Genomic DNA, 25,611 nt, shown 5'->3' on the forward strand with positions numbered 1-25,611 from the left:
ACGGGGTATTGGTATACTGCTGTGCATAAGTGAGGCTAGCCAGCTGTAGTCAAGAGAGCACTCAGAGTTTATGTTGAGGCTGACACTACGCAGTTCTGAACACGGGTGGCTCAGACTGAAGAGGAGGAAGGAGACTTCTTGACAAATGCACTAGAAGGAGGTTTAGTCTTCTGGGCAGAACAGGAAGTTGACTCTTATGTTTACGGCCTGTGGGGCAGATTGGGAAACAGTTTGTTCACAAATTGTCTGTTAGTGGCAAAAGGAGAGATAAAGAGATAAAAAGACTGTCGAAGATTCCTGTGGCCCGAGGGAAACTGAGGACAGTTATGGATGGAGTGCCAGGAAGTCCTTTTGGGCTCAATGTTTGTGACTCCCTGGGAAGTCAGACATCGACACCTTCATGTCCAGCGTTATGGCATTTGGAGTGGGGGCCTTGGGATGTAGTTAAGTCTTGAGGGTAGAGCTTCAAGATGGTATTAATGTCGGGGCCTGCTCTTAACATCACCTGAGAAGCAGGTGCAGAAGCAAATCCCATCACCTGAGAAGCAGGTGCAGAAGGATTATCTCAAGTTCAAAGTCAGCCTAGGTGATAGGGTGAATTCTGGGGTAGCCTGAGCCTTATATTGAGAGAGAGAGAGAGAAAGAGGGAGAGGGAGTGGGAGAGAGAGGTGTTAGTGTCCTTATGAGAAAAGAAAGAAAAATCAGAGCGTCCTCTCTATACCCTGCTGCCGAGGCACCAGGTGAAAGTGCAGCGAGCACCTGGTATGAGTTTTCAAACTGCCACTTCTTTCCATCCAGAGAGTCAATTGCAGTCTATAAGCCAGGGACTATGGGCCCTTTTATTATCTGGTTTACAGTGGAGTTTACAAGAATATGAAACTGCAGGTAGCCTTTGCAACCTACCTTGAACCTCACATCCATCTTCAAACTGCTAATTATGCCTTTGCATATCAGAAAACAAGCTTTTACAAGACACCAAATATGCTGGTGCCTCCATCTGGGTCTCCAAAGATGAGAAATCAGTTTTCTTTCTTTCTTTCTTTCTTTCTTTCTTTCTTTCTTTCTTTCTGTCTGTCTGTCTGTCTGTCTGTCTGTCTGTCTGTCTTTCTTTCTTTCTTTCTTTCTTTCTTTCTTTCTTTCTTTCTTTCTTTTCTTCTTCTCTGTGTAGCCCAGACTGTCCTGGAACTCACTCTACAGATCAGGCTGGCCTTGAACTCAGAAATCTTCCTGTCTCTGCTTCCTGAGTGCCGAGATTAAAGGAGTGCGCCACCACTGCCTGGCTGAGTCTTTGAATTTTGGGATTTCCTTCATCTGTCTGTTAGCTGCCTCAGCATAGCATGGAAAAGGTTTTTGATTTCGTGTGAGTTGGTGAAATGGGAAAAGCCCATGTACTGAATCAAAGCAGGGGTGGGTAAGGCCTGGAGGGACCCATGGGGTGAGAACCACGGAAGGATGGGAATTGATAAGGCAATTAGAGGCACGATTGGAGTTGTTTTATCCTTGGACAAGAAGCTGGGTTTGTCTGTCCCTTTGATGTTGTCTGTTGTCCTCTTTGATTTTTGTTTGGGGGAAAACACGATGGCATTAATTTATAGTTTATAAACTCCAGTAACTTTTCAGGAAGATTTCTAATTTACTCTGATTTCTAGACTGTTCTAACTGTATCCTCATCGTCCGGCCTTTCAGACCGCTGTGTTTCAGTTGGTAATAGATTATTTGGTAAGGAAGAGAACATTGAAAAAGGATCTTGTGGACTCAGATTTTTAAGAGAGAAGCCCTGTCTCTGATGGTTATGTGTAGAGATGTTTTTAGCGAGATTATCTGAGCAGCCGAAGATGGGTAATGCATAGTGAGAGAGATGTTGTCACTATAAATGGAAATCTACAAAAGGGGAGCCGCTGAGCTTGGTGGACCCCACCGGCCCTGTGAATCACTCTCCTGCACGCACGTCCTTACTCAGTTATCTGAGCTAGCAGCTTCTGAAGTGGCACTAAATTTAGACAGTAAAATAAAGGAAGAGAGGCGAGAGGGCGGGTGTGGTGGTTTGCGGTGACACTTGCCAGTGCTGAGGTGTGAAGGTGCGACCTTGTGACTGCAGTCTCGGGTGTGTGTCCTGTTTGCTACTTTCAGCACCAGAGCTGGTCGTCTTGCTAATAATGCCCCTTTAATTTAGCTCAAAGCACGGAGAGACTCCCTTCCTTTGGAATGTGTCACCGCAGCTGATGGTGCTTAGTAACATGCCTTGGTTTTTCCTGGCCTGAGGCTTTTTTTTTTTTTTTTTTTGAGGGTGATGTCCATGGAAGAAACAACCCAACCTCAGGCAAAGTAGTTTCAACCAAGTGAGCCAGTTGAAGTATCCGCTGGACTGCAGTTATATAACTTAAAGAATGTTTATTGCAACATGAAGATTTAATTTTTCTTGTTCAAATAGCCTATCCGCTAACTGTCAGCTAATTCTTCGGTTGGCATATTGACGCCGGAGCATGGTGGTAATTTTCCAGAAAGGACACAAGAATTCACTGGAATCCCCATTTTATTTACCAAAGTAAAACCCGTCCCTTGCTCTTCTTGCTGGGAAATCAAGTGCAAATTTTTCACAGTCTTTGGCTCACCCATGCCCTCTGACCCAAGAGTTACTGCACACACAGGTTGTCGGCACTTACATTTCTCTCCTATCTATTCTTCCATGATGGGCTCTGAGGTAGTAGGAGTGGCCACGTTCAGCACCTGAGAGGAGAAGGAAGAAACATGAAAATAACTCGTGAAGAGCTCCCCGTGCTAGTGATTGATAAGAGTTCATTTAGACCCCTCATCCTCCTAGGATGGTATCTGTCAATCTGCCTTCCCTGTTCTGGTCCCTCTGCTTGTCCCACCTAGGGAGGAATTGTTTGCAGTTGCTACACTTGGTCCAGCACAGCTGAAGGAGCTGATTGCCTGGGCTTTTCTTATGCTAGTAGATACCAGCTAAGTAGATTATGCCACTGTTGATAGGCAGATAACTTTTCCCTATCTCCTTCTCTTTATTCTCCCTGGAGTGTTAGACAACCTAGTTTGAAGAGTGCGCAGAGGTGAGCTCCTTCCATTTCAGGTGGAGTATGCTACATACAACAACTTCAATAGCCACAGACCGTCCCAGTGTGCTTAACAGGGGGCCATAAGTGGCAGTTTGAAGATGCATGGGGGATTCAAGGTGGGTTGGAGGACCCACTGTGGTTTCATATTTGTGTAAACTTCACTGTAAACCAGCAGTTAATAGGGACTCATATGCCTGGCCCACAGACTGCAGAAGAGTCTCTGTATTGAAAGAATTGGCAGTTTGAAAATTCATACCGGGTGTCTCATCTTCTCTGTGTAAACACTTCAGCTAGGCGCTGGGTGCGTCGCCGTTTAGATGACTTCCTTTTCCTGTAAAGGAAGAACGTTCTTAGAAATGAGACTAACAGCCGTGATCAAGGTTGTATCGCCGAGGAAATGGCACTTTTACAGGATGATGCTTCACAGATGTATGGTCAGACCCGTGGAGCAAAATTATACTTTTGGGTATAAAAAACAAATGTCTTATTCATATACTGATGACTGTATGCCCATTCACTTAATGCATGTGATATCAAACTAGAGTGATCCTAAGCCAGTGGCTTCCCAGTCAGATGCCCAATAGAGTAGTTATGGGCTTTTTAGAAAACATGGGCTATACAGCCTTTAGTATTTGAGTTTCTGGAATGCAAGAGGAATTTTAAATATCTCCAAAAGCAACTCTCTAACCCGTCATGTCTGATAGCCCTGATACACTTTTTCTGTAGCTTTCTAGAAAACAGTTGAAGTCTCTAAGTGTTTAGATATAGACATTCCTCTTTCAGAGAAACTAAGTTAGCCATGCTTATAAAAATATTGTATATATTCACATTTGTTTATTTGCTAGCACAGCTGAAAATAAAAACTGTGGTGGCATGCAATTTATTCCATAGAAAGTTAGCAGTTTAAAAATTATACCCCCTCAAACCAATGTATGCAATAAAAGATGTCAAATATGATGTATAGGCAGTTGTGATTTTAAGATAAAAACCAACTAGGCTAGTACCTTCTACTCATCTCACTGCTGGTGATAGGACTATGGGTGGAACTCTAGGTTGAGCTAATAGGATGTAAATCGGTGTAATTTTTCCATGCAAAATTTGGCAGTGTGATCAAGAGGCTTAAAATGCTCCTACTCTTTGGCTAAAGCATATCTGGGAATATAGCCCAGAAAAATAGTCTGAATTGCAGACCGGTATAATTCAGACGTTTTTGAATTTAAAACAATGGAACTGCGCAGTGTGCCCATATATGTTGTATTATAGAACTTTGATACATTGTGCTTATTAGGAGGTCTTAATAACTTGAGGATATGCTAATGTTGCTATTGATAGAATGTAAAAGTTTACACGGAGCACATTCTAAATGTAAAAGAAAATACATGCAGACAGGGAAAGAATACCGAAATAACAGCAATCATACCTTGGTAAGAAGACCACAGATTTCTATCCGTGTCTATCTCAGGTTTTCAATAATACCTGTTTAAGAGCACATTTTACTTTTAAAATTAAAAGGAAACATCCATTCAGTGCTTTAAAGGCAAATATTTCCTGAAAGAGTTGGCCATTGGGAGCTCCTGGTATTGAATCAGTCAGTTAAGAGAAGATTGGGGATGAAGTTCAGTTGACCTTAAAGCTTACATGGCTTTGAGTCATATAGGTAGCAAGGAAAGTGAACCTGAAATACAGGTAAACTGAGACACCTGCAGAAGAAATACAATGAAAAAAATTTTTTATTTTGTTTTTATGACAGGGTCTCATGTAGCCCAGGCTAACCTCCAATTCACAATGTAGCCAAGACTGGCCCCAGCCTTCTGAGTGATGGTATTGGGCCGCTACGTGGGGATTACTGGCTTCCAGGCTCAGGGTTGTGTGATGTCAGTGAGCATTCCGTGGCTTCTGATGCTGTTCCCCTTATGTTGATCAGCTAGATGTCAAATGAATGCATTTGGTAAAAGCTGACAGGTAAAAGAATGGAAGCCTTCCGGTTAGGAAGTAAGTGTGTTTGTTCCTTCTTCTGAGCCTCAATGTTTTAATGGTTGGTTTACTTAATTGAGGATAAAGTAATGATGTCAAAGTGGCTGGGTTGGTTGATGACTTCCTATTCAAGTATGATGCCCATGGATTATCTGCCTGATCCCGCTCTTCAACTTAAAACTTTAATGGAGAACTGTGAAGGGAACCAGTTGAGAAACACTTATAGTTTCTCATTAAGTGATGAAAATCTGGCCAGTTTCCCACAATATTTCTATTCTCATGCCTGCTGCTAGTATTCTGAGAACCCCACTGATGTATCATTGAACTTTCTGGAATAGATAATCAGTGTGTGTTAGCATCTTGCTTTACATACTAACCCTCAAAGCATGTTGACACAGCCATTCTCTGCTCATGGGGGCCGCAGGTCAGAGAGCCACAGGGAACGGGATGACTAGGCAGCGTTTTTTACACTGATTACCACTTAGCTGTCTTGTGATGTCATCTATTTATTTAAACCTAATTTGAGGTTGAAAGAGTAACCAAAAGAACTATTATAAATAATTTGCCTAAACTACCAGTTTTAAAAATTATGAAGTGGTTGCCTCTCACAGTTGATAAGAAAATAGATTCTGGAGGCTCATAAGATCAGTGGGTCAGGTAGTGTTTATAGCTTCCCCTCCCACACAGAATTCAGACATCCAGTGAGCCAGAGGTGCTATAAGGCATGTAATATAGAAATATTTATTTGAGTATAATTATTTCAAATTCTTTAGCCTGTCTCTTTTAAACGTGAAAATTCATGTTCTGTTAAAACACAATACTAAATAATTTTGTAAAGGCATGTGTGAGCACTTGTGTTACTAAAGTTTTGTTTGTGCTTGTGAGACGTACTTATATAAGTACTGGGTCATGGTGTGTGTATTCTTTTATTTTTCTACTGAAGCAACTGTGCCTTAATTGTTACTTCTTCTCCAACTTTCACTCTCTTCTATGGAGATTACTGTTATTTTTCTTGGATAGTTAATGTGAGAACCACTTCTGAGATTTGGAGTTTAGACCGAGTAATTCAGTTTGTTTCCATTCGTGCCTCTTGAGGGAAGGCTTTTGGACTCAGTTCTCCCGCAAATGTTCCATCTAGTACTGCAGAGGAAATGACCAAGCAAACTGGGAATTAACACAAGTGATATTGAGAATCCAAGTCTTCCAGAACAAGTCCCCTGGGGCTTGGCTAAAAGGTGGCGACTGTCTCTTTGTAGTGACCTAAAGAGCCCAGCTGAAGCTTTTCTCTGAGTCCATTTATTAGGGCTTCAAAAAAAAAAAATCAGTGTAAAATCTACCCCCCCTTCACTGAACATTTTTTGTTTGTTTGTTTCTCAGAAAATATGTCAGATCAGCATTCTATTTCTGATGTGTGTGGGGAGAAGATGGGGATTTGCTATCGATAACCATCCTTGCAGTGTTTTAGCATTTTGTGAAATAAAAATTAGAGGAAATTATATAATGTAGTGGGTTGCCTTTCTCCAAGTCCAGGTTTTGTTTCTGGGCATGTTTTCAAATGACCTCTGAGTTTTGGTTTAATATATATATATATACACACACACACACACACACATATATATACATATATATATAATAAATATAGATGTATATATATATTTAAAATATAGCTGACTTAGGAAATATACTGCAATGAAAAATTCCCCATCCTTCCAGAATTTATTGTAATAGAATAGAAATGCCTTTCACTTAATAATGTCGACTTATTTATTTATTTATTTATTTACATCACAAACATTTCCCACTTCCAGTCCCCCATCACAACGTTCCTCCCCATCCCCCTCTCCTTTTCCTCTGAGGAGGTGGGCCTCCCCAAGTTCCTCTCCTCCATCCCTCCAACCTGGTGCATCAAGTCTCTGTAGGATAAGGCCTCTCCCTCTGAGGTCAGACATGGCAGCCCTGCTGGGGAATGGATACTACAATCAGGCGACAGCTTTAGGGGAGAGCCTCCTCTCCCGTTGTTGGGAGACTCACATGGAGACTAAGCTGCACGTCTGCTACATATGTGCTGGGGGCCTCAGTCCAGCCCATGTATGCTATTTGGTTGGTGGCTCAGTCTCTGAGAGCTCCCAGAGGTCCAGGCTAGTTGACTTTGTTGGTCTTCCTGTGGGGTTCCTATCCCCTTTAGGGCCTTTAATCCAACCCCTAACTCTTCCATAAAAGTCCCTGACCTCTGTCCAATGTTTGGCTGTGGGTATCTGCATTTGGTTCAGCCAGCTGCTGGGTAAAGCCTCTCAGAGGGCAGTTATGCTAGGCTCCTGTCTACAAGCAAAACAGTATCTTTAATAGCATCAAGGACTAGTGCTCATCCATGGGATGGGTCTCAAGTTGGACAGGCTATTGGTTGGCCATTCCTACAGTCTCTTCTCCATCTTTGTCCCTGTATTTCTTTTAGCCAGGACAAATGAGTTTCTTTATTCTGTTAACTCTTTACGATGAGTGCGAGGTTCTCTGTAAACTGCTTCATTGTACCACATCTAAACAAACAGGCCAAAGAGTATGTGGTACAGACATTCCCTTCTTGGGGAATAAGTTGTACTTGGTGTGTAAGTTGTACATGTGACTTTTGTTCCGTTAGGGCACAGTTAACATCTGGTACAGCTGAGACAGTGGAAGGTAGTGAGGTTCAACTTGGAGAACCATGTGCTTGGACATGGAACTGGTTTTATTGTAAAATGGGAGAAATGGAAAAGAACTGCCCAGGCTTTTAGTCATCTTTGTCACATATAAGAATAAGGTTCACAGCTCGGCAGTGTGCCCAAGACACCATTCTCTCTTGACACCCCAGAGAGTGACAGACACTGAGAACAGTCAGCCGGAAGGCTAAGACTAACCAGTTGCCTGAGATGATCCTATCGATGCCCAGCAGTAAAGAGCTAGGACCACTTCTGGAAGGATCTAGAGTGGTCAGTATTTTGGAGTTAGACAGCTCTTCTTGTTTCTTCTTGCGGTTTTAGCATGCTGGGGTTGGGGTGGGGACCCAAAGATGCACAGAGTATGGCACAACTTGAGATACACAGTCCCCTTATTGTAGAATTTCCTTTGCAGAATTTATCTGTCATGCTACCTCCAGTCACTTTGTTCTACTGTTTTTCTGTGCTTCAGTTATTTGCCTGTTACTGTATTAGGCACTGGGTCAGCTGAAGGATGCCTAAGCCATAGAGTCTGCTTTTGAGGGGTATGTGGTATGGCTTTCCTGATGGCCAATAAGTGTTTTTCCAAAATTACATTTAGGGAAATATCCCAGTTCTATCTCCGTCCTACCCACTTGTCCCCCCACCTATGTCCCATCTGAACATCTGGTCTACCCAAGAAGAACTCCCATGTTCACACAAGCCCAACTCAGATCTAAGTTCCTGACACAGGTTTTACAGTTTATAATTAGTTTTCTAACTCCTAAATAGCCCTAAAATTGACCTATAAGTTCTTAGCTCATCTACTTCTCTTTATACTTACTGTCTAGTCTCTACGAGACAAGACTGCATGATTACCTAGGCAGAAAGGACATAGGGTTTAGAACGTAGCTTCCTGTACTTGTAGTTCAGGTCTTAGAACTGTAATCTTTTGAGACTTTTCTATGGAATAAAGTGTGTAGTGTGTAAAACTGAGCAAGACATAACTCTTCCTTTTGAATTTTCATCTTGTCACAGAGACATACATCTACCAGAGGTCTCATACTGTGGTGTGCTTAGCTCACCAGCAGGGGTACAGGAGAGCAGAGGACCAAGGAATTTTAGAAGAACTATTATTTATGAGAGAAGTGCTTTGGGAAGAGACAGCAGCTGGGCTGTAACATGAAGGAATCGCCCTTCCAGAAGGAGATGGACGGATGGAGAGGCGGGGATCATCAGTCAAACGTGGAAACGTGGAAGTTGATGAGATCTTGTTTCTATCAACCAACCATCCAATCAACAAACAACAACTGTCCCCAAACACTTTCCCTTAATGTATTGTCAGTTATTTGAAACAAAGATGTTGCTAAAACAGCACACCAACGCCATACCTAGATTATATGATTTATAAGCACTTGGATCTGAGCAGACCCCTGCTTCTCAGCAAAAGCATAAAGGTAATTTAGTGAGAGATATTCATGGTCCACAACCTAAAAGCAACACAAACCAAGCAAACCCTCACATTTTACTTTGGAACTTGTTTTGTTGGTTACTGCACTGTTTTGACAGCCAAGGTACAGGCTGAACCAAGGATTCAAGACAGTTGTGAACTATTGGGTATTTGGAAAGCCAGTCATGCACAAGATACTATACTTGGCAATGGGTTCATGTTGTTGACTAAAGTGCTACATATGTGATGGTTTGACTAAGAGTGGCGCCCATAGGCTCATTTGTTTGAATTCTTAGTCATTAGAGAGTAGCATTACTTGGGAGGGTTTAGGAGGTGTGGCCTTGTTGATGTGGCTTTGTTAGAGGAAGTGTGTCACTTTGAGGTTTCAAAAGCCCAAGCTAGAACCGGTGGCCCTCCCTTGTTGCCTGTGGATATAGACATAGAACTCCCAGTTCCTTTTCCAGTACTCTGTCTGCCGGTGTGGTACCTGCCATGACAACAATGGACTAAACCTCTGAAACTGTAAGCCAGCCACAATTAAATGCTTCCCCTTAGAAGAGTTGTCTGGTGTCTCTTCAAAGCAACAGAACACTAGTCAAGATACCATAGGACTCACGTTCCCATGAGTTATGGACTTAATCCATCGTTCTCACCTGTGTGTGCTCATGGGAGGAAGTAGAGTTCAGAGTAAGGGGTCAGGATAGACAAACCCTAGTTATGGATGGGAGTATGAATGTATTCAAGGACTCTGGGTTGGTTATACACTGGAGAGAGTGCAGAAGAAGGAATCTAAGAAATGAAATCCTGTGCTAGTTCATGTTCAGGATTTGACCTTTATTTTAAAATAGTGAGAAGGCATTAAGAGAACTTTTAATAGGGACAACACAATCTGTTGTTGTTGTTGTTGTTTTTTAGAAGAGATTTTAGGTGGCTCACAAGAATGGATGGACTTTTACTGGGTATCAAATCAAAGAGAAAAACTCTTCCTCAAAGGGAAGGCATATATATATATATATATATATATATATATATATATATATACACATATATATACATATATATATACACACACACCTAAAAGTAGTACAAAATAGAAAATTTCACAAATTGAACATTAATTGAACCTAACCCAACCCCAAACCATTTATCCTCTGGAGCAAATCTAGAATCATTGGGTGGAAGGAGCCCCACATTGGTGGGAGGGGTCTGGGCCACACCAAGTAGTGCTTTGGTAGCTGATTCATCTCTGCTGGCTAGGGATTCATCTCAGGCTGCTCTCTTCCTGCTTCCCACTCCTGCTGAAGCTCTGCAGATAAAAGGGATGACTTCCCATTTCTCATCGGCATTTCTCAAAATGTGAGAGCTTTGAGCACGGCCATCTCCTTGGTCCAGGTCTTGCTTCAGGATGTCTGTGGTAGCCTGTCATCCTCCAGTTGGCTTTGTGGCCACAGCCATTTCTTGATCTGAGTGTTCCTGGTCTTCCTGTGGCTGTGAGGAGCAATCAGTGACTTACAGCTACAGCTGGAACTGGAACCTTAGTAACAGGATGGGGAGGGAGCCATGGAATAATCTCCTAGGTGTGTTTTGGAAAATAAATAATATAGCATTCATGAAAATTGTGGCATTATAGGACTTTTTCCCCCAAGAGTTTGACTCTTCTTTTTTTTTTCCCAACAGAAATTTGAGAAGGTAAGAGATTCTGAGTAATATGTCAATCACAGGGGAACCTGTCACTTTCTGGCAAGTTGAGTAGGCCATGGGTATTTTTATTTTATATACCTTACCTTCACTCACTCTTTATGAATTATGAAGTATTTTCTTCTGAATCCATCAAACATGACAGGGAAGAGGGGAACTGATCCACATAGTCTTACCTGGGTTATCTCAAGAGTTTTCTAGCTCTGCCTCTTTTTCCTCACCTCTGTCTTTCTATTCTCCTCTCGCCTCCTAGTTTTGATCAGTAGTGGCATTTACTTACTATAAGGTCTTTCTGAGGGTGCTTTCCTAGGCAATGGGGTGGGATGTGTGTGTGTGTGGAGGGTAATAAAATAAACAATTGGAGAGGCTAACATGGGATCAGGAGAGCACACCAGAGGCCCAGAGATTCTGGAGTGCTGGGAGATAGAGGCACTCCAGGGAACATGCCAACATTAGCATAAGGAGCCATCATCCACCAGGCCAGATAAAGCAGGTAGGCAGCCGGAAGGAGCTGGCATGAAGCTAAGTAGGGCAACAGGAGGCAGGATGCTAGTCTCAGCTTTGGTCACAGAACCCAGGCACCTAAGTGGGAATTGACAGGATCAGGCATGTATCAGGTGCGACTATTTGGAAATTTACCCCATAGGCAAAGGGTTGTAGAAGCTGTCACTATGCACAGTGCACTGTGCATGTCCTTCCAGGGGCAGCATATACACCTCTGCTTATACTCTACTTACCTTAAACAAAAGCCAAGTTTTCCACTCTGTGTCCCTTGTGCTTTCCATGTAGTGTATTAGTGCATCAGCTCCTGAACTCACCTGTTACCTTATGGTTACAGATGAGGCCCAGAGGGATTCCAGAACATGCCTGGGTAGTAAGGACAAACCCAGAACACTGTAGCAAAAACCCTACGAGATGTAGAATCCTACATCTGTTTTTGAATTTTTCTTTGCTTATTCTCCTCTCTTCTATGTTGCCACTACCTGTCTGGGGAAGTCAGCTCAGAGCCAAAGCCATAGAAGCCACATTTGCACTGCCCCACAGAGATCTAGATGCAAGGAATGCTTAAGTGCTTGCAGAGAAAAGGAGAAAGTCAGCTAGCAGAGCATGGACAGCATCAAAATAGCAGTGTTAGCCCAGGGCTAAACTGCCAAAGGGCTTGAAGTTGTATTCCAGTCCATAGAGCCAACAGGAAGGCTGGGCGTCCTGTCTCCTCTCTCTGGACCTCTCAGAGTCCTGCCATAGAATATATAATTACATTGGCTTAGAAGAGTTAGGTTTCAGAGAAATCTGGCAGGAAAAAAGTGGGTATCAATTTCTTTTAAAACTTCTAAAACTGTCTTGTTCATGCTTATCCACAATTCACAGCTTGCCACCTTACTCTCGCCTTTCTGTTTCCCTCTGCTGTCCTTACCAAACATTAGAGGATGAAAATCCTGGGTCTGCTATTTTTCCAGAAAACCACACAGATTTGCTGAATCACAAGGCTCAGTGTTTGGTAAAGAAGGTTAACTTCTCGTAGATCACCAAAGCTAGAGGAAGAAATTTTGTCTTGTTATATCAGGTGGTTTGGTAAGGGCCTTGCCATTTCCTCGACCTTACCAAAACAGTTGAGACATTTGTCAAACACCAACAAGCAGCTCTTCACGAACTGTGTAGGATTTATACATAGAAGCATCCTGGTGATGCCTTCGTGCAGAATCTTCTGACTCGGAGTCACTGATTTAAGGAGAGGTGAAAGGCAGTGGGTTTGTGGAAACCCTGTCAGGAGAGCACCCTCGAATTGGGTTAGCCTCTGTGGGAGGTTCTGTGGTTTTGGAAGCCACTGAACAGCGAGAGACAGATGTGGCACTGAAGAATACCAACGCAAGATGAGCCTCAGGGATTTCCGGGAATCCCAGTTTAATTTGAGGTAGGAGATCAGAGGAGGAAGTGGTCTGTCATCTTTTCAGCCTGGGAAACTCAGTGTCAAAAGTGGGAGGATCCCATCTTTAGTTTCTTTGCACTTCTTGCTGTGTGTGTGTGTGTGTGTGTGGGGGGGGGGATATACCCTTAAAATTTGGCTCTTGGAATTTGAACCTGATGGAGCCATGGGACTCCTTCATCGAAAGCTGGGGACTTGAGATGGTGTGAAACAGGAGGCTTTGAGGGACCTTTCAGAACTTCCAAGCCAGGCAGAGCATTCGGGGACAGAGATGGCCAGTTCCCGCGTCCTTCTACAGTTCTAAGTTCCTTTTTTCTGTTGATGCCCGAGAGTCCCAGAAACAAGTTCCCTCACCAAAGTTCTTCTGAACTCTGGGTTCAGCATGCATACACCCATTCATACACAAGAATATACATCACATATACACACAGAATTGGAGAGGAGAGGAGAGGAGAGGAGAGGAGAGGAGAGGAGAGGAGAGGAGAGGAGAGGAGAGGAGAGGAGGAGATAGAGGAGGTGGGGGGGGGAAGAGGAGGCTTTGAAGAAATCAATTTATTTTTTTAAATGTCTGGATTGGATGACTTCTGGGGTCTCTTATTGGCTTGTAATTCTGAGTCAGACATATTTCTCTAATTCCTGGGAAGCAGGCAGAGTCAGCCTTCACCTGCCACTGTCGCTCCTGCCCTTCCTGAGCAAGAAGGGTGTGGGTTTGCAAGGAGTAACACAACTGCTGCTCTTGACTCTGTACCTCTGGACCCGCAAGGCAACCTGAGTCAGATGGCAGACTGTTGTATGAGAGACTCGTGATGCAAGCTCCTGCTCTGGACACCCGCCTCTTAGGCCTGGTGTTAGCATTAGTAGATACTGCTAGATGCAGGGGGGCAGTTGAACCTTGCAGGGTTTCTCAGCAGGGAGTGTTTCACCCATTTTGGTCAATTCTGAAAACAGACCACTTCTTTTTTCCTCTTTTTAATTGACTCTTGTTTGAAAATAATCAGGAAACATCTATACTCTCAGTTGAAATAGTAAAGTAAGAAACTATCCTGGAGAATTTGAGGAGAAAAAAAAAAAAAAACCTTGTCTTCGCTGGGGTCCCTTATTGGCTTGTGATTCTGAGTCAGACATATTTCTCTAATTCCTGGGTAGGCACAGACTCAAAGGTGATAGCTATCCTGTGTGAGTTTGTCATCTAGGGAGTCTGGAGGACCCAGTCTGGAAGTCGCCTTGCCATCTTCTAGATTTGAAAGGGATTAGGTATTGAGATATGCAAAAGTGACTGAAAGCCAGCAATGGTTGGGCCATCATAGATGTGGAAGAAGGGATGTCAGCTGCTCTCAGCTCTGGTAGCTCTTGGGTTACTTTTGATGACTTGGTTTCTTGCTCTGGACTTAGGCCTTTCAGACTGACTGGAGGAATGGCCTCCTTTCTCAGGTCTGGGCCGGTGACTTCTTGCTGAAGTCCTGTGAGCTATAGCCAATGATTTCTGGCTGACAAAGCAGGGTTGTTGCTGGTAAGTGTTTATGTCGCACTTCAGAGCTGCAAAGTTCTTTCTCCGAGTTATTTCTTCCCTCAGAGTCACAGCTGAAGAAACGGAAGCCTGCAGAGGCAGTGCCTGACTGGCCTAGGTCAGCTGGTAAGTTAGTGGCAAAGCTGATACGGACGGCATTGCTGGGTTATTTCTTACCACATGATTCATATAGTTTCTCGAGATGATGCTATTTGCCCCTTACCAATTTCTTTCCAATTTTAGCTGGATTCTTTTTAGAGTGGGCTGTAGGTTTTTCTGGGTCAGATTGCAATCTATTACTGGTGAGCAGACAGCCATAGGAAAGTGGGCGAACTCTATCTCAAGTGACCCCATTAATGAATATGTCCTCCATCACCGTGAGTATGGTGTGGGAGCAGAGGGTTGGGGTGAGACCTTCCTGGGTGAGTTGTGGGGAAGGATCAGCAGTGTTTGGAATTATTAGAGGTACGGGAAGTACTGGTATAAGAAGTAGAGGGAGGAGTCTCGCAAAAGCATAGTCTGTTACTTAAGAGGAATTTTAAATAAATTGAAATAAAAGAATGTTCAATTCTGCATCTAAAAGTTGAGAGGTTTTGGCTACCTGTATAGACTTCACTAGTGGCACAAGGATGTTATCTTGCCAGTAAGGCAGAGAGAGACACTGGTGAAAATATGGAAAACTTTTCCTATATAAATGCCACAAACCTTACCATCTGGGTATTTTATCTACTTTCCTTCATTTAGATTAAAATGTTCTCTATGACTTAGTGTCCCTTAACTTAAATCGCCTCTGCAAAGTACAGATGTTGGATGGAGATCGGTGTCTGCCTATGCCTGTCTTTATGAAATACTAAAAAAATAAAACCTCTCTATTGCTCCCTCCTCCAACTGTGCATTTAACAAAGAGGATGAATGGCTGTAATTCGAGTATCTGATAGCCCTCCTTCCTAAACACTGAAATGGCTTTTGGCTACTGCTAAGTGTCGTTGTAGAGGGAGCAATGCGTGAGAAACAGGAAGCATCTTGGTGCTGGATAGGATGCTCAGAGTCACCCTCCACTCTCTCAGGGAACGCTCGCTCTTCAGCTGACTGAAGCAGGGGAGCTGAGCCAATCAGAGGCCGCTTTCCTAGCTCTGTCACCAGTCTGTGCTTGAGGAAGGCTTTTGCTTTTTATGCTCTGTATTGGAGAGGCAGATAAAATGCCAGGTCTGCATGTCTCTGGGGATAACCTCGCCCTATATGATGTGAACGAATAACATCTTGCCTGGTAAATCCACAGGAATTGATAAGGCAGCGCAGTTCTTCCAAAGAGGTCTTTTATTATTTTTTTTTTCTTTTAAGCTCTAGCTGTGGTTTCTGCAGCAATTTTGTTTTTGCCTTAAAAGAGGTGCTGTGGATTATTAGACCTCCATGTATGACAATTTGTACCTGCATGGAGTTGAAGACTCGGAGGCTGTAAGTATTTCATAGATAGCCGGTTCCCTCTCTCCTCCTCTTCCTCCTCCCACTCCCCCCTCCTATTTCTTAGGCAACGCAGGAAACATGGAGCTGAAAGCCAACAGCATTGGGGTGCTTGCTGGCAGCTGTGTATGCTCTGTGTAGTGTGTAGCTAACTGAAATCATTTATTGTCAAGCAAAAGGGCAATTAACTTGATAGCAAAGGCATCTAAGAGAATAGGTTGTTGGGATTTCTCTGTGACTAGGGCCAGGGTTGATTCATGACGGGTAACTGCCCCTTGTAGACTGGCTTAAAGTATGCAGAAAGTGCTGTTTTTTCCAGTAGCAGGGTTCACAGGAAAGACTCACTCTTTATATAATAACATTGTTTGTTGAGCTAGCATAAATGGAAGGTCCTCAGCTATAGCTGTTATTATGTGCTTACTGGCCAGACAAACAGTGTGCTTTCTGCTGCTTCTTTGTTAAGGAAATGAGATGCAAAGGGTCGCGCACACAAATCTCCAGTGCAGAGGCGGTGGTGTCCCTCTACTCTGCCCTGGGAGACCGAAGTGAACTCATGTGTGTTTGGTCTTAGAAAACTGGACTCCGGCCCCTGACAGCTCAGCCTCCTGCAATGTTTCGCCATTAGGATGAGATGATTTTCTGCAATCCCCGAATTTGTAGCATAGTATGCTGTACAGTTTACACAGAGGTTAAAGCTGACGGCTGGATGCTTCTTTTTTTTACTCTTGCTGGGGGCAGCACCTGTTTCTGCATCACTTACGTAGACACCTTGCAAGGAAGGATGCTGAGGGGTTGCCCATGGGATATGCTGTGGGGCGTCTGAATTTTATGAGTATAATGCTGTGTGTATTGCCACATTCAAAACAGAAATGTGTTATATAAGGGTCTCTGGCTAAATCACTCAATAAACAGATTATAGCAGAAAAAAAAAGAACCCTATGGCATATGTCAGTATAGCTGTATGCATCATAACTGCTGTCCGAGAAAGATAGCTACCCTCGGGTGTCAGAAGGCTTCCCATTTTCCCTTGCTGCCTGTGTTAGCTGTAACTCTAACTGTTCTCCTGAAAACTCGTTCTGTGTTCCACCCAGCGTGCTTCAAGTGACCAGACTGTCAGTTCTTTGCAAGGGGCCATAGTTGTGCTGTTGGGGCTTGAAGTCACGAAGGCCTACTCTGGCAGGTAGGGTTGAGGGATGGAAGAGACTCTAGGAGTTCAGTCAAGCAGCTATTCACAGCTGGGCTCTTCAGGAGGCCTGACTATCTTCTTACACTCTGTGTCCCTCCACACTCAGTTATGAAACGTCTGATCCCTCGTTGAGTTGTAAGTTTTGTTTCTGACCATGATTTTTAAACTTGGGAAGTCAGTGTTGCTTTGAAGTGGATCGGAGTTTGTTGTCGCTCTTTCCAGAAACGCTTTTAGAAGCCAGCTGCCGCAAGCAGCAGAGTCGCCTAGGAACTAATGTGAGAGGAGTCGCCTAGGAACTAATGTGAGCAGCTCCTTCTTCTCTAGAACTGTGTAAATTTCAGATGCACCAGGTCAGAGGGGAAGCATTCTAAGTACAGAAACATTTGTCTTTCCTTTTGGTCCAGCCTCTCAGGACAGCAGGTTTTCCTGTAGGGTGGGAAGTGAAGAGTGTCCTGGCCTGACTTACCGGTTAAAGCCGATGGCGGGTAGGGTTAGGTACTGCAGTGGTGTGTTCCCAGTGACTCAGTGGTGGCTAGCAGGCTGAGCTCCTGGGGCTGTGTACATCCACAGAGGTGGGCAGAACTGAGGAGCGATTTGGGGTGGGATGGGGACCATGGTACATAAGGCAGAGGGGAAGACGGAGATGTTCGGAGGGCTGACCTGACCCTGAATGCTCATTCGAGTTTATTTGTTTTTATAAGGAAGAATAATGTGATGTGTTACCCGAGATGGTGTGAACAGAGCTTCAAGCCAATGGAGACGACTAGGCCTAAATAGCTGAGCCGGTGGAGTGCCAGATAAAGCCACACCTGGAGTGCCACATCCCCAGCAGTCTCTCTCAGTGCCAATGCATTGATGGCTGTAAGTGTGGGGTTTGCCCAGATCGAAGCCGAGCTCTTGGAGTAGGTCTGCTGGATAGGTGTGTGGAGAGGCTTCACTGAGGTGACCAGCTGCAACCCGAGGATAGACAGGCACTAAGAGCTGAGAATGGCGTGTTCTCTGGGGGTGGGGGGGCTGGGGAGCCCCTACCGCACTGTGCTACTGCAGAGCTTGTGGGGTGCATGGAGCTCAGTGTATCCGACATGCTTCTAGTCAGTCTGTCCATGCAGTGAGACTGTAACAGGTCATCTTGCCTACAGACAGATGTTTTACGCTAAGAATAAAATCTTGATATACACTGTCAGCATGTCTTGGCTCCATGGTCTAAGAGAGATTTAGGCACTGTGGTGGGGTATTTTGTTGTTGTTGTTGTTCATTTTTTGTTTGTTTGTTTGTTTTGATTTTGACCCACAGATAGATATAAATATAGATGTTATCCTTGTAGGGCCCTAGTTTGAAACCTGAAGCCTGTAGCCTCTGTCTCTCACTACACATGTAAGAAAGGACAGAGAAGCTTGCCACAATGGTTTAGTAAACACATATCAGATTTTTAAGTCCTGAGGAGTCTGTTTGGACAGGTCTGTTAACTTCTGTTCTGGTTACCAGACAGATAGCAAAGGACCAGGACCATCTCTAAGTATAAGAAAATAACAAAAAGGTCACTCAGTGGCCCCCAGCAAGGCCTTTCTTTCATCAGCGTAGGGGAGTTCACATCAACTGCTACATTACTTCGCACTTTTGTTTTTACTGAGGATGAAAACCAGGGGCTTGTGCATTCTAGGTATGGGCTCTAACACTGAGCCACGTCCACAGCCCACATTACTTTGTGAGTCACCTTAACACAGATAATGCAGTATGCACCTACGATGTGTCTATGCCGACCCTGGGCCACTTACAATGGGTCGTGTACACAGGCTGCCATTGGCTTCTGTGTGTTACCCAGCACTCTATGTTTACTGCTCCAGTATATCTTAATACAGGTCCTAGTGGCTTATTATACAAATAATACGCTTTTTTGTTTGTTTGTTTGTTTGTTTTTTAAAGAGAAATGAATAAGGAGAGTTGAAAAGCAGAAAAAGTTGCCCAAGACCCACTACTCTCCGATAGTCAGTGCTTATTATATGCTGCTTTTGGCCGTCATGACATATACATCCTTGCAAATAGATTGTTTTCAGCCTGCTGCTGTGTGTTACATCCTGGTCTGTTAAGTGTTGTCCTCACCTGACTAAATATCAAGCACACTAGCACTGACACCGGCCTGTGCAGAGAGTGCTTGGCACAGCCATATAGAATTCTGAATGACCTAAAAGAAATTTAGATGCTCAGAGTATTTTGCAAAGTGAAGCCAGGGCTAACCATACATACTAGTTGGTTTCATGTTCCCCAGCTCTTCCATTTTCAAATGCCCAAATTTTAAAGCATTGAAAGAGAGAAACTTGGTCATTTTCCAAGAGAAAAATGATTGGGTCTTAATTCAAAGCACTTATTACCCAGGAAAATACAGTCTTTAAATATTGAAAGAAAACATAAAGTGGTTATCAATACCATTAGAGATAGTGATGAGAGATAAAGGGAGAGAAAATTGTACCAATTATAATGTATATGTTTTGTTTGAATGCATGCATTTAAATGTCTATGTACTGTATACTATTCTAAGAATAACTATATATTAATTTTTGAAGATATTTGTTTTCAATAAGCTGTATAACTATGTGTGTCTAAATGTCTGTGCATCCACATGTGCATATGTACTGTGCAGTCTCGTACATCACACACAGTCCTATGTAGATATGCTTCATGCTCTGTTAACTGATGGTTTATACTAAGCGGCAGATTTCTAGCACAGAAGTTGGGAGAAGGAAAATTATTATTAACTGCCGTGGATATGAACAAAGGTACCCAAGAGGGTTGAAAAGCCACACTCAACAACAGAGTGAAGGGATTCCATTTTAAAGTTGTTTTATGCGGAGATACGTCCTTGCGCTTCTTAAGGAGGAAGATACACTTCAAACGGAGGGGTGATGTGTTTAAGGGCCTCCAGAAAAATGTCCTAGAGATACGTAGGTTTGGATTTCTCTGGGAAGCAGGCAGACCAAAGGCCTTTGTGCTTCTGGGGCAGAGAGTCTTGACTGTCCATTTCTAGAGTATGAAAACTGGTCTGTAACCGAGTCTGAAGATGGGGTTTTGGCATCCTTGGCTAGTGAAGTCAATCAAGTGCTTATGGCTTGCATGCGAGATCTCACGGAGACAGGTAGGTGTTTTACTTAGCTGAGTGACTGTGGTGAGAAGCCAGGGTCTGAGAAGTAAATGATGTACACACCCTTCCGTCAATCAAATTCCTATAAATTCTAACATATGTATAGGAATGCTTTCCACACTGAATTATGATGATGCTAAGAGAGAAATTCCTTAAATTTGACCAGAGGCCATGAATTTGCCCCTCGTGCTGCTTCCCTGTTTGTTTTCCATTTTGGGGTGATAGACGACAGTGTGACTCAATCATCATATCAGCCCTGCCCAGGTGCTTCTGTATTCTCTCCTGACAGCTTTTCTCCTCTTTAGACTACAGTGGCTCACGGTAAGCTATTTTTGCCTTGAACGACTCAAGTGCTCCTGGGAACAACTCAAGGGGTTTATCTTGGCTCACGGTTTCAGGGGGTTCTTGGCCTCATGTGTTTGGGTAGAACGTCACTGTGGCAGCAGCGCATGGCAGAGGAACATCTTCATCTCATGCTAGATAAGAGGCAGAGAAAAAGGAAGACAGGAAGGGCCCAGGGTATGGTTTCTGTGATCTACTTCCTTCAAGTAGGTCTAAATTCCTTCCTCTTACCACTTCTTGATAATACCATTATATTATTAATCCACGAGGACAAGGCTCCATTAGTTAGACAAGAGTCTTCAGAATCCAGCCCCTTCCTCAAAGTCCATCGTCTGGCAAAGAAGCCCTTTGAGGGATTTTGTTCACAGTGTAGCATGATTGAGCCCAGAGTTTTATAATACCGTGACTCCAGTTGTATGACCTCAGTAAATGTCACATCACTCTGTGGATCTTAGATCTGTGCGACACTCAGTAGAAAGTCAGCAGTGACTATGTAAACCCATCATAAGGTGAAGGGCCCACAGGTTTCCCTCTGCCTCTGTCTTTCTTTTCCAATGACCTTATTACTGGGTCGATAGTCATTGTCATTCTGTTCTCCATCTCTTCTTTAACATCGCTTCTCTGGGTAAGCAACTGGAAGGGAAATAGAGGATAAAACTACACTGGTTATCATTTTCCATCTTGTCTTGCCTCTCCCATTTGTCCTTTCAAACAATAGTCATCTCGTATATCATAATCTCACTCAGGTATCAGTGGACTTAAGTTGAAGATTAGACCCAGCAAACTCTAAAGAGCTATATCCTTAAAAAACAGGCCTACTTTAATGCTTTTAGCATGTTTGTACCAGCCACAGGAGCTGTGAAAACAGCAATTTTAGTAGCCACCTTACAATGGACTCTTTTTGCTTGAGAAATTTTTTATGCAACCCTGGGTATATAAATCCACAAAAATAGATACCCAATTTAAGAACTTAACTGATAATAAGTCATAAATGTATTTTCAAACAATTGTTTTGGGCTGACAAAATGGCTCAGCAGGTAAAAATGCTTGGTGTACAAGCCTAATGATCTAAGTTCAATCTTCATAAACCAGATAAAGGTGGACTGAGAGAAAAGTTCCCACAAAGTTGTCCTATGCCAGCCCCCATATGTCCACACATACATAAATATGCATACATGATAAAAATGCAGAATGTCTTAAAGCAATTCCTTTGCTATACAGATAATTTCACCATCTATTAAAGACAAAATCAAATTTGTATACCCATTAAATGAATATACTTGTTTATTCTTTAATTTTTTTTTCAGTTCCTGTCTTTTGTTAACCATTACCTGTTTTCTGGTTTGTTGAAGTAGTTAAGTCAGACAACACTGGCCACAAGTGCTGTCTGTCAAAGTGACTGATCATGAAATCTCCCGTACCACATTTATCCGAAGGACACTCTCGACAAAGGCAACTAATTTTGCATTTTTATCCACCTTACAGTATTTCAGCACAGCAAACTCAGCCTTTCTTCTGTGCTTATTCTTCTTGGGAAAGAAAAACTTCTCCCTTTTCTCAGCAACACCATGAAGTCTCAACACAGGATGAGGGGTGGAGTCACTATGAATGCTGAGGTTGGACAAAGTAGGGCATCATCCAACTGCTTACTAGCAGGGAACAGCCTTTGCTGATCAGAAGTTAATTCCCTCCTTAACCTGGAACTTAGGTTTTACATTTTCTGTAGCATCTGAGGGTTTAGTCTCAAGGGAGATTACCTGTCTTCTCCATAAGGGTCTTTATGATAAACTGCATCCTGGTATCAGTTTCTGCTGTTTACTTTTATATAAAGAACTAAGCTGGGCATGATAGCACATGCCTTTAATCTCAGCATTCTGGATGTAGAGGCAAGTGAATCTCTGTGAGTTCAAGACCAGCTCTGTCTGTATATAAGTTCCAGGACTACATAGAAAGATGCCTTTTCAAACAAACCAATAAGCAAACAAACAAGGGAAGAGAGAGAGAGAGAGAGAGAGAGAGAGAGAGAGAGAGAGAGAGAGAGAGAGAGAGAGAGAGAGGAAGAAGAAGAAGAGGAAGAAGAAGAAGAAGAAGAAGAAGAAGAAGAAGAAGAAGAAGAAGAAGAAGAAGAAGAAGAAAGAAAGAAAGAAAGAAAGAAAGAAAGAAAGAAAGAAAGAAAGAAAGAAAGAAAGAAAGAAAGAAAGAAAGACAGGGAGAGGGTGAGGGAGAGGAAAGGAAGGAAGGAGGGAGGGAGGGAAGGAAGGAAGGAAGGAAGGAAGGAAGGAAGGAAGGAAGGAAGGAAGGAAGGATCCTTTTTTCATGCAGAGATGGCTGAGTGGTTGAAAGCATTGGCAGCTCTTCCAGAGAACCTGGGTTTGATTCAGCACTCCAGTTCTAGGGAAATCTAACACTCTCTTATGGCCTTTGCAGGTATCAGGTACTCACGTGGTACAGAGACATATATGCAAGCAAAGCACCCCTACACATAAAACAATGTACAAAACAGTTAAATCTTAGGGGACTACACAAAGGCACAGTACAAAATGCCAGAAGTATATTTAGGACCATTTCAGAAGTTCTTGGAAATCCCAAGACAAAAATCTATGTGAAAAATTTTAAATGAAACTCATTAGCAACTTCATACAGCAATTACAAAAGTAAAGCATTCTAGCACTATGCTACTGATCGAAAACTTCCATGCTGAGGAATAATAGAAAAATTCTCAACGTCTGGTTTCTGTAATTAGACCATTATTCTCTCATTGGAGGGGGGTGACTGTTAAAACTTGCAAGTTCTAGCCTGCAGACGTTTGGAATCCGTGCTGAGGTGTTTCAGGTTAGGTTCATTGGCGTTGAGTGGTATGGCAGTGGTATGAGATGCTGGGTTCGAGGCCACAGTCAAGTTGCATCAGGCAAAGGGGAGTGTGCTGCCAGAACCACCATCCATCATTACATGATAGATCCTGAAACCTTTGGTTATGTGTATTCAGAAACTTGTGCCAGTTTTCTTTCTTTCTTTTTTTTTTTTTTTTTTTTTTTTTGGTGATAGCCCAGCTTTACACTGGATTGTAACCCATAGCTGCCAAATGTGCCTTACGCATAGAAGACACAGCCCCAGAGGCCACAGCTGAATGGGCAGACCCAAGAGAGTTTACAGTTCGTATAAAATAATGGCAGCAGATAGGGAGTTGTAGATGTTTATAGCCTGGGCTTTGAACCATTTAAGTTGCTGGAGAATGTGAGGCTGAGGAAAATCTCAGCTGTTTTTTTACAGCACATATTGGTCTATAGAAAGAAAGTAGCCTAGACCACTGTCGGCCATTTATGAGTGCTAAGTCTAGAACTTGCTCTCACTCTGTATTTTCTGGTCTTTGAATATCAGTGTACGGCATTAGTTGCTGGCTTGGATACTTAACCACTGTCAGTATTTCACATGTCCTGTGTTTTGTTTGATTTTTTTTTTTATCTGTTGTAGAAGTATTCAAAAAGGTTCACACTTAAAGCAGGATGTTTTGAATGGGTTTAGAGCTCCTGCATGTAATTCCAGGTCTCAGAAGGCTGACACAAAGAATTTGTGTGTGTTCAAGGCAAGTTTCTACTTGGTTAAGAACAAAACAAAGTAACTAAAACAAATAGAAACCTAACTAAACCAAATGGAAACATTTTGGATTTTCTCTTGCACTCATGAGAACCGAAATGAATGCTGTACTCCGATGTGACTATAGACTATCCGCAACCTAAGGAGCCTGTGGTGTGAACTCTGATTTTGCCTTTGCCTCTTACATCTAACTCTCACCTTTCCTTTTAGCTTGAGCATCATTTGGGAAAAGCTTTGATCTTCAGTGTCTCCGCTCTCGTTACTGTTGTTGAGCTTTGGATGAATGATAGGGCTGTAGTTTAAAGTGTTTCTTAGAGCTGCCTTTAATCCCAACACTAGGGAGGCAGAGGCAGGCGGATTTCTGAGTTCGAGGCCAGCCTGGTCTACAAAGTGAGTTCCAGGACAGCCAGGGCTACACAGAGAAACCCTGTCTCAAAAAAAAACAAAAAACAAAAAAACAAAAAAAAAAAAAAAAGAAAGAAAAAAAAAGTGTTTCTCAGAATTTTTAAGTCTTTGTAAAACTTAATTCCTTTTTTTACTTTTATACTGAACATAGGTGTCAACTATGAAAATGTAAAGTTTTCTTTTTAATTTTTTTCTTTACAACATAAGACAGTAATGCAGTCTAATAATTCAGTGACTGAGGGAGGAGCCTCAGTTCTAGAGTGTCTGGTATTGAGTCTAGCTCCCCAGTTCTTAGCAGTGGCCTGAGTATGGTTCATTCTCATTTTTCTTATTTTTTAAAAAGATTATATATATATATATATATACATACATATATACATATATATAATGAGTACACTGTAGCTGTCTTCAGACACACCAGAAGAGGGCATCTGATCATATTATAGATGATTGTGAGCCACCATGTGGTTGCTGGGATTTGAACTCAGGACCTCTGGAAGAGCATTCAGTGCTCTTAACTGCTGAGACATCTCTCCAGCCCCCTTTTCTTATTTTTTAAATATGCTATAGTTTGATTATATTCCCCCTTCCCAGACTCATCCCAGATCCTCTGTACTTCTCTATCCATCTAACTTCATGGTTTCTCTCTCTCTCTCAAAACAGGAAAACCCAAATAAACAAAATATAATAAAACAAATTATACAAAACATAACAAAACACACACACACATGCACACAGGCATACACACATCCATCCATACATGCACACACACATATATAGCACATGTAGTCTGTTGGTCAAGATGGCCAAGCGCTTCGGGTCTGCCCAGAAGTGTGGCCAATTCACCCAGTGACACTCCACTGAAAAGAAAACTCCCCCCGCCCCCCGCAAATACCAATGGAAGATAGCATCTTAACCAAGAACCACAGGGGACCCTGTGTTCACTTCCCCTTCTCCATGCTGGGACTTTGTCTGACATGAACCTGTGTAGGTCTTGTGCATGCTGCCACATGCTTTGTGAGTTCATAGGCGTATCAGAACAGTTATGTCTGGAAGATGCAGTTTCCTTGGAGTCAGCCACACCTCTGGCTCTTATAGTCTTCCTGCCTTCTTTCCAAATGGCTCTCTGGGTCCTTGGGGGAGGGGGAGGTTGATAAAGGCAAGTCTGGGTATGTTCCTTAAGCTTTCTGT

The 25,611-nt window shown here is 42.9% G+C and overlaps 1 protein-coding gene across 5 annotated transcripts in view; it reads left to right on the forward strand.

Annotated features, from left to right (window-relative positions):
* Positions 1 to 25,611, forward strand: part of Cacnb4 (calcium voltage-gated channel auxiliary subunit beta 4) — a 242,311-nt gene that overhangs the window by 102,071 nt on the left and 114,629 nt on the right. The window contains exons 1-2 of one of the 5 annotated variants that reach the window (XM_021180355.3): positions 15,436 to 15,751; positions 17,645 to 17,804. The exons of 2 other annotated variants lie outside the window; for them this stretch is intronic. In XM_021180355.3, coding sequence (XP_021036014.1) covers positions 17,799 to 17,804 — 6 coding nt within the window. In that variant the 5' untranslated portion in view covers positions 15,436 to 15,751; positions 17,645 to 17,798. Of the gene's footprint in view, positions 1 to 15,435; positions 15,752 to 17,644; positions 17,805 to 25,611 lie in introns of those variants that run through there. 2 more of the 5 variants (XM_029472678.2, XM_021180350.3) reach the window with 2 other exon arrangements.

Source organism: Mus caroli, unplaced genomic scaffold, assembly GCF_978045245.1.
Source record: "Mus caroli unplaced genomic scaffold, Mus_caroli_1 scaffold_2, whole genome shotgun sequence".
NCBI classification, from domain to species: Eukaryota; Metazoa; Chordata; class Mammalia; order Rodentia; family Muridae; genus Mus; species Mus caroli.